Below are 14,864 nucleotides of genomic sequence, written 5' to 3'. Positions count from 1 at the left end.
AGGTTTCCTCAAGGAGGGAGAATGACCTTAGGCAAATAGGCTCTCAGGAATTCTTGAAGAAGAACTCAGCCACCAACCTTCCCAAGCTGGGGGAATAAGTGCCTTAACCTTGGCAGAGTGAAAATGAGGTGTAGCTCAGCATTAGAGCACTTACCTAGCAGATGTGAAGATCCTCAGAACCAGAATGGAAAAAAAGAAAAAAAATTATGACAACAATCTTACATGGAAACAGATGGTCTATACCCAAAGGACTTTAAAACAGCATACTATAGTGATGCAGCCACATCAATGTTTATAGCAGCACAATTCACAATAGACAAACTGTGGAACCAACCTAGATGCCCTTCAATAGCTGAATGAAAAATAAACTGTGGTATATACACACAATGGAATATTACTCAGCAATAAAAGAGAATGAAAATATGGCATTTGCAGGTAAATGGATGGAGTTGGAGACTATCATGCTAAGCAAAGTAAGTCAATCCCCAAAAACCAAAGGCCAAATGTTTTCTCTGATAATTGGATGATAATCCATAATGGGGAGAATGGCATGGGTTGAGAGGAGGAACTTTGGATTGGGCAAAGGGGAGGGATGGGAAGGGATGGAGTATGGGGTTAGGAAAGATGGTGGAATGAGACAGACATCATTATTCTAGGTACAGGTATGATTACACGAATGGTGTGAACCTACTTTGTACCAGAGAAGTGAAAAATCTTGCTCCATTTGTGTAAAATGAATCAAAAAGCATTCTGCCATCATGTACAATTAATTAGAATAAAAATAAAAATAAGCTGGGGTTATAGCTCAGTGGTAGAGCACTTGCCTACCATGTGTCAGGCATTGGGTTCAATCCTCAGTACCACATATAAATAAAGAAATAAAACAAAGGTTAAAAAATAAAATTAATAAAAATTAAGAAACCTTCCACAGAAGTTAATCAAAGCATATGATTACTGGCACAAAATAAGACATGTATATCCCTGGAAAAGAACAGACAACCTAGGAATAAGTCCATACATTTACAGTCAATTGATCTTCAACAAAGGTGCCAAGAACACACAAGAGGAAAGGACAGTTTCTTCAGTAAATGATCCTAGGAGAACTGGATATTCACATGCAGAATAATGAAATTGGACTCTTATTTCACCCCACATGCAAAAATCAACTCAAAATGGATTCAAGATTTCAACATAAATCTACCAGAGAAGAAACTAGGGGAAAAGCTTCTCAGGGCTGGGGTTGTGGCTCAGTGGTAGAGCGCTCGCCTAGCATGTGTAAGGAACTGGGTTCGATCCTCAGCACCACATAAATAAAATAAATTATTTTCATCTACAACTAAAGAAAAATATTTTAAAAAAATTTTAAGATATTTGTCTAAATTTTCTTCTAAACATTTTAAAATTTTGCTGTTTTCCTTTAAGTTCTTATTTCAAATAGAATTTTTTTGTGTGTGCCTGTTATGAGGAAGAGTCCTGATTTCATTTTATTCAATACAGATAATTATCCCACTGTTATTTACCAAGCAGTTCATATATCATCTCAATAGTCCACGCACCTATCCTGCATTGAAACCACACTGTGATTACATAGTTTTAGTGTGATTATTTAGAAAGACAAGCCCTTCACTTTAGTCTTTTCCAGGAATGTCTTGTCTATTTTTGATCTTTTAATTTTTTCCAGATTAACTGTATTGTCAGCTCATCAAATTCATTTTATTTTTTTGTTACAGGGATTGAACCCAGGGGATCTCTACCACTGAGTTTCATCTCCAACTCTTTATTTTTTGAGAAAGGGTCTTGCTAATTGCTGAGGCTGGTCTCCAATTTGTGATTCTCCTGCTTCAGCCTCCCAAGTTGCTGAGATTACAGGCATGGGCCACTACACCTAGCTTTCAAATTTAAATTTACAATCCTTTTATGGATTTAACTGTAATTGCACTGAATTAGCAGTTCCTAATTAGGGGAAATTTTGGTCCCCAGGGGACATCTGGCCATGTCTGCAGACGTTTTTAATTCTCACATAAGAAAAGATGTGTGCTCATAGAGTCCAGTGGGCGAGGGCCAAAGATTAGATTTATTCCTAAGTAGATCATGATTTTTACTTATTACAAATGGTGCCTTTTAAAAAATGATGTTTAATATTTGTATCCAATATTTAGAATATAACTTGATTTTACACTTTGATGTTCTAGCCAGCCATTTTACTAAAACTCCTATTGTTTTTAAATCTGTCAATCTTTTCAAGTTTTATCTATACAAATCCTATCATCAGCAAATGATATTTGTTTCTTCCATTCAATACTTACAATTTACCTTCTGATACTTGTTTTACTATTATGGGTGAAACTTCTAGTACAAAGTTGATTTAGCAAGAATAATGGTAATGCTTTTCTTCTACTTGATTCCAAAGAAATACTTTCATATTCTAATACATGGAAATTTTTAACTTCTATCTTTTTCTTATCTCCAAACTTAATTGCATTTTGGCAAAAATTTTAAAAAGTGGTCTGCATATGATAGATTTTTTTTGAAATGTAAAGAGTTTCCTTACAGCATATATATTATCAATTAAAAATGCAAATTTTGAAAATGTTTGATGAACTTTGCCTATCAACAGTTGAAAAAGATGTTTTGAACATCTATTTTGACAATAGATGTCTTAATTCTTTTCTATATTTCTGCCAACTTTTGCTCATACAATTCAAACGTAAATAAATTTATCTTCTTGGGAATTGAACATTTTATCTTTGTATGATATTAATTCAGCGATACCAGCTTTCTTTTAGTTAGAATAAGCCTCAGTTATCCTTTTCCATCAATTTGCTTTCAACCTTGATGTGAACTTTCAACATACATCAGAATTTCTTTTTCCCCAATTTGATAATCTCTGACTTTTAACAGATGAATTTAATTTACTGATAATTATTGTGATTAATATATTTTGACTTATTTCAATCATTTCACTTTTTTATTTCCATTTGTCCCATTTTATTCTTCTTTTTATTCTCACTCCATTTTTTTTGCCACTTGTTTAGAATTTATGCATTCTGTTTTCTTTTCTATCTTGAAAATTTATCCTTAAAAGTCTATCCTTAAAGAGTTTACAGTTAAGTAATATTTTTAATCTTCTTTCAAAATATACAAATACCTTTGGAATACAATTCTGTAAACCCGCCCACCTCCAACTTATATGTCATGGCCACCCACTGTTTCAGATATCTTTTTTTTTTTACTCAAAAATTAAACATTAATATTTTATAGAGAAACTATTTACTTATAATTCTCTCTCTTCCAACCAATAATCTACCATTTTCTTCTTTTTGAACATATTTTTGGACATATTATTATTTCAATGGTATTGCTCACTCCTGTATGTTTTTTCCAAATTACTAGTAATTCAGTCCTAATAATTTCTTGATATGATTATATTCTTTTTGATTTAAATATTTAAATATATAGTGGCTTCATGTTTTACTTTTCCAATGTCTACCATCTTTGGGAAACCAAAGATGTTCTTTGCTGCTTACTTTCTGCTGGATGATAATCTCATTGCTTGATTTTTAATTGGTGAAAGTCCCATGACCCTAACTTGTGCATTGAGTCTGCTGTCTTCTGCAAAAAAACTGAGATCACTTCAGCCCCTGTTGAGGGCCTGGGTTCAGCCCAGTAATCCAAGGCTTTTGTTCCTAATATTCAAGGCAGGCCCCAAATTCACTTTCTTAACTTCTTATGCCCTGAAGTAACTCAATACCTAAAGCTTCTCATAAACATCAGCTCCAAGTTACTCTGGTCCCAGTTCATATGTTCTGTTCTTATTTCATTTACTTATTTAAATATGTTAGTTGGCCTTTTGTCACGGTGACCAAAAATCCTAATAAGAACTGTTTAGAGGACGAAGTTTATTTGGGCTCGCAGTTTCAGAGGTTCAGCTCATGATCAGCCGACTCCATTGCTCTGGACCCAAGGTGAGGCAGAACACATGGCAGAAGGGCATGACATAAGACAGCTGTTCAGTTCATGGCAGCTAGGAAGCAGAGACAAGATATAATCCCCAAGAAAATGCCCCCGATGTCCCACTTCCTTCAACCAAACCCCACCTGCCTACAGTACACCAACGAATAATCCATTTGATTAGATTATAGATCTCATAATCTAATTATTTCGCCTCTGAACATTGCTGCACTGCACCATGAGCTTTTAAAGGATCTCTCATATCCAAACCATCACATTAAAATTTTTGGAATTAAAGATTCTTGGAGAATTCTCATAGCTCTTATTATGAGGCAATAATGCCCCAGATAATGTTGTCATTTGCAGCTTTTGGCTATTGTGCAATAGAGGGAGCTCCTAGTTAATTTTATTGCTAGAAGTAGCCCTTTAATATTGTTTACTTAAAAAATAGCACGTAGTACACTGTTTTTACAAAAATAACTTCTAACTACCCATCTCTCAATGCCATCCATCTCTCTATATGTATGCTTGCCTAGAATTATGTTCACCCTACATTTATGATGACTATTAAGTAATGAGGTTGGAAGTAACTGATTCTTTATAATAAGGCTATATTGTTTTTACAAGAATAGAATGATGCAGACTGAAAGCAAATATTCCAAGATGTTAATAATGGTTGGTTTGAGGTCAGAGAACATAAATTTTTGGATTTTTTTCTCTTTTGTACATTTTTACTTTTAAATTTTAAAAAAATCAACTTCTTGACATTCATAAGTGCAAATGTTTTAGTAGCAACCACAACTTCAATTATAAGCCCTGTCATCTTGTCTACATGTGATAAGCCAACCCATGACTCTATGTCAACTGTTAGTACAAAGTTAACTGTAGGAAGTAGCAACACACCATTAGGAGTGTGAATTATACAAGCATGACAACAACCTCACAATATAACTTTTGGTTCAGCAGCAATCATATGCTATTTGCAGGGAAATAAAATATTTCCATGATGAAGAATGCTATTACATTTAATGTAGCCCAGAATAATCCTTCTTAGTATAGAAAAAGCTGTACTGCAAATAATAGTACCACTAAAGAGCTCTTTATGGAAAATTAGATGACCAACACGGCTAATGTTTTGCTGGTCTAGTTATAAGCAATGTCTCTGGAGATAGTTTTAATAATAATTACTGCCTCTAAGAAAAGAGACTATCTCTGATGCATACAGCTCAGAGAAGCTAAGTTGTAATTGTGCTTTTTGTAGTTTTCTTTTTTGCCATCAAGCAGCAATTATTCTTCAGCTCATCTCTTCCTTCAAAATCAAAATCATCCATACAAAAACCACCCAAGCTTTCTACCCAAATTAAAATTTGGGGAAAACATTCAGGAATGGCAGGGGTGGGGGTGGGGGTGGGGGTGGTGATGTGTTTATAAAACCTTCTTCAAAGTACCTCTTTTCCCTTGCTAATTTACCAAAGAAGCTAGGTGCAGCTGTCTCAGCTCTAGATCCTAAAGCCTGGGATTCAGATTTCTAGCAATGCATTCAATTTTGCATTCCACTGTAACTAATGTAGAAACATCTTTAAATTCCTTCTGATGGAAATTTACCTGTAAGATACCATCTCTCATCCCTATTTTCTCTAACTCAAATGCTGGTGTCATTTTCAATTTCTCCCTTCCTTCTCCAATATGTTGTCCACTTACCCTATGGCCTCTCCATATGCTGAGCTATCTTTAAACATTACTGTTCCCTCATTTCCATAACCCTGGAGTAGGTCCTATGCCTGGACTAAAACAAGTTTCTCACAAAGCTTCCCTCCAATTCCTGTCTTCTTCAATTCACAAAGCAGTAAGGATTATCTTCAATCAACAGCTGTTTTCAGTAATAAGAAAGCTAAGTTGTGTGACTAAGTTAAATCCCCTTCTGTTCTTCAAGGCCTACAATGGTTCCTTGTCCTATCAAATTGAAATTTATAAATACTGTTTATTGTGTCCTTTATGAATTGCTCTAAGAACTCTAAACTATCTGCACGTTTTTTCTACCTATTCAAGTTTATAGTTTTTAGTCTATTTAGTCAAACCACCAGAAATTACCATTTTTAACCCATTTTTTTGCTTGTATTATTTTCCACTATGGTATGGACTATTTGTTATCTCCTACATTTATTCTCCTATTCTTTCTTAATAACAGAATCTTTAACTTTCATCTGGGCACACTGTTACCCAGGGTAGACTACATTTCTCAGCCTCTGCTGCAGCTAGAAGTGACTAAGTGCTAAATAATATGTAAGCCAAGATGTTATACACAGCTTTCAATAAATGCCCATAAAGGAAAGAAGAATTTCATTTTTCCAACATTTCCTCTTTCCTACTGGTGAGAATGCAAACATACTAGCTGGAGCTCAAGCAGCTATGAATCATGAGGTGGAAGTTAAATGCGGAGTTTGGTACAGCAAAAAGTCGGACAGAGCCCAGGAGCCCCTGATGTTGTAAAAAGTCACATCAGTTCTAGGATACCTCCACTAATTATTTTAGAAGAAAGAAAGAAATTCCCATTATGTTTAAGTTACTAATATTTTCATGGCCACTCCTAGTATCACTTTTAAATACACCTAATTCTGAGTGGTCTATCCATCTCTATCTATCCAAGTTTTCATTGTCTTGTCCCACAAGAATAATGCCCTCCAATTTATATTCTTATCTTTTACCAACTCCAACAAACTGTCAGTTTTATTTATTACTTTAAAATACACTTTAGTTGGGTGCAGTGGCACACACCTATAATCCCTGCAAGCTCAGGAGGCGAGACAGGTAGATCGTGAGTTCAAAGCCAGCCTCAGCAAAAACGAGGTGCTAAGCAACCAGTGAGACTCTGTCTCTAAATATAATACAAAATAAGGATGTGGCTGGGATGTGGCTCAGTGGTTGAGTGCCACTGAGTTCAATCCCTGATACCAAAAAAAGAGTACACTTTAGATTCAAATACCTACATGGAAACAGTTAGTATGACTGTTTACTTAAACTTTTTAAAAAATTTTTATTTATTTTATTCATTTTAGTTGTTGACAAACCTTTATTTTTTATTTATATATGGTGCTGAGAATCGAACCCAGTGCCTCACACATTCAAGGCAAGCGCTCTGTCACTGAGCTACAACCCCAGCTCTAACTTAGTTACTCTTTTCTGAACACAAAAATATACATCTATGCATCTACCAGATAGACAATGAATAGATAAAATACAAATAATCTTAACAGATTTTTAAACAAATTTACAGTAATTTTTTTATTTGTTCTAATTAGTTATATGTGACAGCAGAATGCATTTTGGTTCATTGTACACAAATGAAGCACAGCTTTTCATTTCTCTGGTAGTATACAATGTAGAGTTGCATCATATGTGCAGTCATACATGTACCTAGGGTAATGATGTCTGTCTCATTCCATCATCTTTCCTGACCCCATGTCCTCTCCCTGCTCCTCCCTTCCCTTTGCCCAAAGTTCCTCCACTCCTCCCATGCCACCTCCTATTATAGATCAGCATTCACATATCAGGGAGAACATTTGGCCTTTGGTTTTGGGGGACTGGCTTACTTCGCTTAGCATGATATTCTCCAACTTCATCCATTTACCTGCAAATGCCATAATTTTATTCTCTTTTAAAGCTGAGTAATATTCCATTGTGTTTATATATCATAGTTTCTTTATCTGTTCATCTATTGAAGGGCATCTAGGTTGGTTCCACAGTTTGGCTAATGTGTATTGAGCTTCTATAAATACTCATGTGACTCTGTCACTACAGTATGCTGATTTTAAGTCCTTTGGATATAGACTCATGAGTGGGATAGCTGGGTCAAATGGTGGTTCCATTTCAACTTTCTTAAGGAACCTCCAACTCCAGATTGCAACTCCAGAGTGATTGCACCAATTTGCCGTCCCACCAGCAATGTATGAGTGTACATTTTTCCCCCGCATCCTTGCCAACACTTATTGTTGCTTGTATTCTTGATAATTGTCATTCTGACTGAAGTGAGATGGAATATTAGAGTAGTTTTGATTTGCATTTCTCTAATTACTAGTGAAGTTGAATGTTTTTGCATATATTTGTTGACTGACTATATATCTTTTGTGAAGTGTCTGTTCATTTCCTTAGCCCATTTATTGATTGGGTTATTTATTCTTTTGGTGTTGAGTTTTTGGCTCTTTATATATCCTGGAAATTAGTGCTCTATTTGATGTGCATGTAGTAAAGTCATTCTCCCACTTTGTGGGCTCTTTCTTCACATTATTTTTATTGTTTCCTTTGTTGAGAAGCTTTTTAGTTTGAGTCCATCCCATTTATTAATTCTTGATTTTATTTCTTGTGCTTTAGGATAAGGAAGTCAGGACCTAATGCAACATGATGAAGATTTGGGCCTACTTTTTCTTCCATTAGGCACAGGGTCTCTGATCTAATTCCTAGGTCCTTGATCCACTTTAAGTTTTGTGCAAGGTGAGAGAAAGTGGCTTAATTTCAATTTGCTGCACATGGATTTTCAGTTTTCCCAGCAGCATTTGTTGAAGAGGCTATCTTTTCGCTAATGTATGTTTTCTGTGCCTTTACATCCAAACATTCACTATTCACTCTAAGTAGTACTTTATATAGATTTAATTCAATGATAACATCATGGGCCAAAACACTCTTGGAAAAATTTTTATGTGAAACAGACTTGAAAGTACACAGCGTACCTCAAGATATAACTTCCATGAGAGCAAAAATACCCCCAATTTACTTACCTTCCCTAGAAAAGTGTCTGACAGTATCTGGAAGGCAGTAAGGGCTATTTATTTATTTCAATGCACGTTTATTGTATTAAACAAATAAATTGTGACAAAATATGATTTTTTTAAATGTTAAAAATCACTCAGAGCTCAGCCTGGTAAATAAGATGTGTCATAAAGCTGCGGAGTATCATTTTGGGTTAAAAAAAAAAAAAGCTTCAATCTAGGACTACAAGGCAATAAACTATAGTTATAATCTTATAAGACTCATAAAAATGGCTCAGAAATGAGTAAGCACTATAGTGATTTAGGGACTCACTTCCTAAGCTCACAACTTCCCATGCCACATCTGCTCTAGTGTCAAAGCATTTGCCTGCTGTGCATGGATTACTCCTATACTACCCTCCAGGTCTGTTTAAATACTTAGCTCCTCCAGAAGGCCTCCCCTCTCTACCTACCCTAAAACACAGCTATCCCTGTTGCTCTGTTCCCTGACCCTATTTTCCCTTTCTTTATAAGACTTGTTATATTTTATATCTATTTTGTTTATGTGCGTTTAGTATCTGTCTCTGTCACTAAAGTGACAGTTCCACAATTAAAGGAACTTTTTTTTTTGGCGATGAAGTCTTGCTATATTGCCCAGGCTGGGCTCAAACTCCTGGGCTCAAGTGATCCTCCTGCCTCAGCCTTCCTAATAGCTGGGATTATAGGTACATGCCCTCCATACTTGGCTTTGAAGGGAACTTTATCTCATTCACTGCTATAGTTCCAAATTTCTGCTGGGTATCTAAATTTCAAATAATAACATTCAATAATTATGTGTTTATAATAAAAGAGGAAGGAAATGAGACAAGTAATGGAAGAAGGAAGAACAAGAAGGTGATAAAGAAGTAACAAAGGGATAAGAAACTCTGGATGAGTCATAATTGGTTATTTTACTCTGCTGTTCATGTCAGTCTGAATTCAAACCTTCATGAGAAAATTTCAGAATGGGTCACTATCTCTTTTGGAGATTTATTTCAAAAGAAAAGGGTCCCTTAAAGAAGTTCCACTACTTTAAGAAGCATCTGGATGGCATTTATTGTTATAATTACAATGGCGACTTCTTTGAATGCCTTTCTACTTTCCAATCCATAAATAAGTCTTGAATGAACATGTAAGAACTCTTGACTAAGTCAGATTGGGGGGGGGGGATAGGATTGGTTTGTATTGATTTTACTAATAACATTTTTAAATTTCCACATTTAACTGACACTTGGAATGAGCTATTTATATTGACTACCAGCATCTCTTTCCTTTTTCTTTTTTTTTTTTTTTTGTTACTGGGGATTGCACTCAGGCGCACTCAATCACTGAGCCACATCCCTAGCCCTATTCTATTTAGAGACAGGGTCTCACTGAGTTACTTAGCACCTCACCATTGCTAAGGCTGGCTTTGAACTTGCAATCCTCCTGTCTCAGCCTCCCAGCTGCTTGGAGTACAGGCATGCAACACCATGCCCAGCTTCAGGATCTTAATAGATGTCTTAGTCTGCTTGGGCAGCTAATAACAAAGTACCATAAAATGGGTGACTTAAAGAAACAGACTTTCAGTTTTAGAGGCTAGAAGTATGAGATCAGGGTGACAGCATGGTCAGGTTCTGGGAAGAACCCTCTTCTGGGTTACAGACTTCCTACTTGTTGTAACTTCCAACACCAAAAAGAGGGTGAGCGGAGCTCTCTGGGGTCTCTTTCATAAGGGCACTAATCCCATTCATGAGGGTTCTACCCTCATGGCCTAATCATCTCCCAGGGCCATCACCTCGTTACACTGAGGATTAGAGTTCAACAAATGAACTTGGTGGCAGGGAGCGGCACAAACACTCAGTCCATAACCACAGACTCACATGTAAAACTAGGAGGCAAACCCCTACTCCTACTGTGTCCTCATTTGTGGCACCAAGCTTAATTCCTTTCAAGGGTCAGTGTGGGAAGCCATTCTCGCACGTGATTGGACACCTCCCGGATTGGGTGTGAGGCGTTCTGGCCAAACATTGTTGGAGCTATCCCCACCCTCTCCAGGTGCAACAGCCTGTCCGTGTGGGGGTGTGACTGACCACTGACCCTGAGGCCAATCAGTGACCCTGACCTTGGAATGCTGCCCCCCTGGACCTTCATTGGATGGAATTTTCCCCTGAATTTCTTGTTCCCCAATAAAAGGCCACTCCCTGGCGTGCTCTCTCTCTCTCTCCTGCTAGCCCTGAGTAAGCCTTGTTGCCCCACTGGGTGGTTCGAGGTGATAGCCAGAGAGGTGAGAGCCGTCTCGGACCTGGTCATAAAAAAAGGTAATTGAGTCTGTGTGTTTTATTTTGACCTCACTAGTTAACTTCTATGCCATGAACCTCTTTAATGAAACCAGCATTCTGGTCACCTGGTGGAGGACAGTTATCAAATTCATACTTCATTAATATTTTTGCTTCCTCAAACTGTCCATTCCTTATGTACAACCTACCAACAAAGTTTGTATTAGATAAGTTAGGGCAAAATAATATTCCTTTATATTCTATCAATTTGTTAGAAAAGATCACTTTATTTTCTCCTGATTTTTATTATAGTATTATAAATAACTCCCTTTTTAAAAAAGTTCAATAGTCTAAATTTGAAGTTTAAGGCAAAATGAAAGGTCCTAAGTATTACCCTGGAAGAATGTTTGGATTATTTTTAGAGTTGTGAGGTGTACTTTAGGAAATGTCAGTTTCTTGATGTATAGGATCAGATGGTGTTGTGTACATATGCCAAGACACAGATCTTAGAAAACAGTACTCTTTCACATTCCAGTTATTAATCAAATAAATTAAAATTGACTCATGATGTCAAATAGAATAGTCACTAGTTAATGTTATTTAAGCTCAAAAACATTTTATTTGACTCTAAGATAAAAGCAATCTGAATTCATGAAATACTCTATTACATATTCTTCATCTTTGTTCTCTATAGTATAAAGTCTGATATCATAATATTAGTACTAATATAGTATTAATAATTTGCCCCAAGCATGGTGGTGCATGCCTGTAATCCCAGCAATTTGGAAGGCTGAGGCAGGAGGATCACGGGTTCAAAGCCAGTCTCAGCAAAATGAGGCACTAAGCAACTCAGCAAGACCCTGTTTCTAAATAAAATACAAAAAAGGGCTGGGGATATGGCTCAGTGGTTAAGTGCCTCTGGGTTCAAATGCACATACCAATTAATAATAATAATAATAATTTAGTACTAAAATATTTTATATTTTTAAACTGTTCTTAGATGATATCTTTTGCATTTTAGACCAGCATTCATTATACGCACTTTTACTACGTAGTCTTGCCACCTTAAGAAGCTGGTGCTTCTTCTCTGAAGCAGGAATTTCTGGTGTGGGGGCAGATGCACATGCTGTTGGTGAGTTACCTGTACTAGGTAATCTTTTAGGAAATGTCATGGAGTAGGAAGTGCGTCGTCTAGTCCGACATGCCACTTCCCTCTCTTTAAACAGCATCTGTTCATCCATTAGCAATGTTATGACTTGCTTAGACTTTTCCCGGATATGATAACCTGAAAAAAAACATTGAATTTGCTTAGAAAAGAAAATACTGGTTAATGATATAATTCACTTTTATTCTTAAGATCATTAAGGAAAAATAAAAATGTGACCAAAAGTGGTAAAACCTGTAGCAAATAAAAACTGTCACTATACTTCTTTTCATATATTTTAAGAAATAAATAAATTATTAATCTATGATGAATTATATCATACATATTAAATATTGAATTTTCTTTTTAAAAACCACGAATACTCTGCAATAAATCCAACAATATAGGCATACAAAGGAAAGGTATTAATTAGATCTAGATGTACTGACCTAGATATATGACAACATACGGCTAAAGACTGAAGTCATATACATTGTAATGAGCAGGGGAAACAACCCACTGTGTAGGGACATGGAAGACAGCTGTAGATAGAGAAATCCACACTCTGCAATGGTTTGAATGTGTCCCCTCCAAAATTCCACTGTTGCCAATGAGATAGTATTAGGGGGTAACACCTCTGAGATGTGATTAGGCCGTGATGGCTCCTCCCTCACAACTGGCATCAAAGCCCTTATAAAAGAGACTTCAGGCAAGTAGTCTCTTGCTTACCTCTGCCTTCCCCCACATAAAGACACAGGGCCCCTCCCCTGTGGGGGTTGCAGAACCAAAGCAGTGTCTTGGAAGCAGAGAGCAGCCCTAACCAGAACTAATCCTACTGGTGCCTCAACCCTGGCCCTTCCAGTCTCCATGACTGTGAGAGAATTAATTTCTGTGCTTTTTTTTTTTTAATATTTTTAGTTGTAGAAGGACATAATACCTTTATTTTATTTATTTATTTTTATGTAGTGCTAAGGATGGAACCCAGTGCCTCACACGTGTGAGGCAAGCTCTCTACTACTGAGCCACAACCGCAGCCTCTAATTTCTGTGCTTTATAAATTATTCAGTCTGCAACTGGTTATAGCAGTACAAACAAACAGATTAGGACAGATGGATGTGTAGACAGGCAGGCAGGCAAACTGGGTAATGACAACACTGCTAATATCCTTTCCTTAGAAAGGAATAATAGGGATGGGACACGAAAAGAAGTGAAACTGGCTTTTCTTTGACATAATATTCTATGAAACAATGTGGTGTTGTTATTAAAATTGACAGAGCACAATTAAAGACCTGAATTCTAGCAATGGTTCTGCCCTTAACCACTGAGTGTGAGCCAGTCAGGTGGCCTGTCTAGCCCTGAATCTACCAAAAAGGCAGTACAAACATATGCGTTCAATCTGCTTCACAGATATAAAAGTACACCATCATCTATGAATCGTTCAAATATGAGGTATAGGTGTCATTCTTAACCCTCTCCATGAGAAATAATAAAGGAAATCACTCACTTCTCCACATCTCAGGACCAACTCTCAGAAACATCTCATGCCTTCTGAAAAGCCCCTAAAAATCCACTAATGTTCACTTTGGGCTCCATGTGTGATGAATGAAAGTATTAACATTTCCAGCTATAATTTACTAGCAGTGGAAGTGGTGAGAAATAGTCAAATACAGGATATATTTAGATAATGGAGGCCAAAGATGTTCTCTAACTGCCAGAGGCTTCATTAAGGATTAATAAGGACAGTGTCAGAAACCTTTGTTCATATTGCCATCTTTCCCAAGATTACTTTATCTAATATCACACTTCACAGTCATTTCTTCCTTCCAAACTTCTTTTTTAACTGCTTCAACCCTAGCATTCTAAACATCCTTAATTTCCTATGATTTTTATAGTTCCTAACAAAAAAATTCCACGTTTTTGGGTTACCACCCAGTATCACATGAAAGACAAGAAAGATAGGAGCATCCTACTCTAGTGTCTGCTGTGAATTTTATCCACTGGGTACAATGTGTCAGACACTATCTTCCCTTGGATATTGACAATTTGATTTTGGAGGCATGAAAATATATTTTCACATTTTTTGAAGGTATAATTATTGTATTTTTATTAATTAATTAATTTATTTTATTTTCATATTCTTAACTTTTGGAGCTTGTCTCCTTCCCTTTCCCCAGTCCCTCCCCCTAATTCAGCCACCCTGGTGCCTTATCCTGCAACTACTATCTTCAGCTCCTACAGCCCTGTGTTGCTGCTGCTTCTGCCATGAACTCTTTGCATGGCTAGATCCTTGATTCACTCAGGTCTCTACTTAAACCTCCATCTCCTCACAGCCACTTCTGTCTACTCTCTCTGAAATGGCCCTACCCATCCCTCTCTATTCCTTCACCCTGCTTTTTCACCCTGGCACTTTTTACTGCCTAGTACTGCATATTTATTTGTTTACTTCTTGTTTCCTCATCTAAAATATAAGCTCCACGAAGGCACAGAAGTCTCATTCTAGAAACTAGTAACAGTATCTGGAGAGTGGAAGCCATAGAGCATATGCTCAATAAGTATTTACTAAGTCAATGATCCAAAGAAAGAAACAAATTACCAAAAAGTCCCCAATTTTCTCCTTGATAGAATATAAATGAAACCAGATTGATGAAAAATACTGATGACCAATTTATAATTTAGCTGTCTAATACAGTTGTTTGATCTAACATAATTTTTTGAAAAATCTCTAACTAG

The 14,864-nt window shown here is 36.5% G+C and overlaps 1 protein-coding gene across 1 annotated transcript in view; it reads right to left on the bottom strand.

Annotated features, from left to right (window-relative positions):
• Enthd1 (ENTH domain containing 1) overlaps positions 1-14,864 on the bottom strand; it is a 122,346-nt gene that overhangs the window by 81,712 nt on the left and 25,770 nt on the right. The window contains exon 3 of the mRNA XM_005322416.4: positions 12,033-12,275. Coding sequence (XP_005322473.2) covers positions 12,033-12,275 — 243 coding nt within the window. The remainder of the gene's footprint in view (positions 1-12,032; positions 12,276-14,864) is intronic.

The sequence above is a fragment of the Ictidomys tridecemlineatus genome, chromosome 6 (genome assembly GCF_052094955.1).
Source record: "Ictidomys tridecemlineatus isolate mIctTri1 chromosome 6, mIctTri1.hap1, whole genome shotgun sequence".
NCBI lineage: Eukaryota > Metazoa > Chordata > Mammalia > Rodentia > Sciuridae > Ictidomys > Ictidomys tridecemlineatus.
Note: the sequence above shows the minus strand (reverse complement) of the source record. Positions and strands in the feature narration are given on the sequence as shown.